Source organism: Benincasa hispida, chromosome 3 (assembly GCF_009727055.1).
Source record: "Benincasa hispida cultivar B227 chromosome 3, ASM972705v1, whole genome shotgun sequence".
NCBI classification, from domain to species: domain Eukaryota; kingdom Viridiplantae; phylum Streptophyta; class Magnoliopsida; order Cucurbitales; family Cucurbitaceae; genus Benincasa; species Benincasa hispida.
The window spans coordinates 41,324,874-41,326,335 of record NC_052351.1 but is presented as its reverse complement, the minus strand read 5'-3'; the positions used below and the strand labels follow the sequence as shown (position 1 = coordinate 41,326,335).

Genomic DNA, 1,462 nt, shown 5'->3' with positions numbered 1-1,462 from the left:
GCAAAATCTTAGAAGATCCTAAAACAAAAACTAACCAAGAAGCATCCATTCGGTCTTTATGCTGCTGGATAGTGGTTCTTGCCATTCTAAAATTCTGTTCCAACCTTCACAATATCATGGGTGTCCATTAAATTAATCAAAACTCAATGGCAATTAAAGACCCATACAAAAAAATCCAACAGAACTTTCAAAATCTTACCCAACTAAACTCTAACAAGAGGCAATGGACTCAAGCGACCAATGGCGACCTGTGGAAGTGAATGGCGATGGCACAATGGTCGGCGAATGCTCGACGACGATCGATGGAGGTCGACGTGCAACTGGCAGCCAATATGTGGATCTGGTTGCATGTATGTGAGAGTGAGAAGCGACAAGGAAAAATGTGGGTTGTAGGGGAGAAAGGAAAAAGATGAAGTACCCAAGGCTTTGTGTAGCTTGGATGGCTTAGATGACTTAAATGGTTTAACTCCCATATAAATAAATATATTTAAAAACCCTAACTTTTACTTTCCTAATACAATTTACTTTCATTTTCTTCGTCCTTTTCTACTTAAAATCTCAATCTCACCAAAATTCAAACTTCAAAATTCCAAATTTTTTTTCCTAATCTACAATTGAATTATCTTAACAATTAATTCAATTTTAGCCTCAAAATTCCCAAGTACAACAAGAAAATTGAGAAAATTATTTTAAATTTACTTGAAAATTTGGGATGTCATATTCTTCTCTCCTTAAGAACTTTCATCTCCGAAAGTTCTCATCCTGAAAGAGCTGTAGGTACTTCGAACTCATCACATCCTCTCGTTTCCATGTTGCTTCCTCGAACTGATGATTCTGCCAAAGAACTTTCACTAGTGTTATCTCTCTATTATGCATAATTTTCACTTCTCTAGTAAGAATTTGAGTAGGCTTCTCCTCATAACTTAGGTTCCTATTCAATTGTAAGGGCTCAAAGTCAACAACATGAGATACATCTTCAATGTACTTTCTTAACATAGAAACATGGAAGACATTATGAAGTGCAAAGAGCAACGGTGGCAATGCTAACCGGCAAGCCACATGGCCAATTCGCTCCAAAACCTCAAAAGGCTCAATGAAATATGGACTTAGCTTTCTTTTTCTACCAAATTTCATAATAGCTTTCACGTGTGCTACGTCCAGGAATACTTTATCATCCATTTCAAACTCCAGGTCTTTATGCCAAACATCAGCGTCACTTTTTGCCTACTCTAAGCTGTTTGCATCCGTACTCTAATATTTTGAATGACCTCATTCATAGTCTGAACTAACTCAGACCCTAACAAATTTTCGTTCGCTAACCTTATCCCAGTGAGTAGGAGACCTGCAACTTTTTCCATATAGGCTTCAAACGGCATCATGCTAATAATAGCCTGATAATTGTTATTATAAGCAAACTCCATCAAATGTAGGTGAGAGTCCCAACTCCTTGAAAAATCTAATG

General features: G+C 37.1%; 1 protein-coding gene across 1 annotated transcript; it reads right to left on the bottom strand.

Moving 5' to 3' along the window:
• Window positions 1-741: 741 nt before the first annotated feature.
• LOC120073572 lies at window positions 742-1,179 on the bottom strand. The gene has a single exon (XM_039026395.1). The coding sequence runs from the start codon at window positions 1,177-1,179 to the stop codon at window positions 742-744; it is 438 nt and encodes a 145-aa protein (XP_038882323.1).
• Window positions 1,180-1,462: the final 283 nt, after the last annotated feature.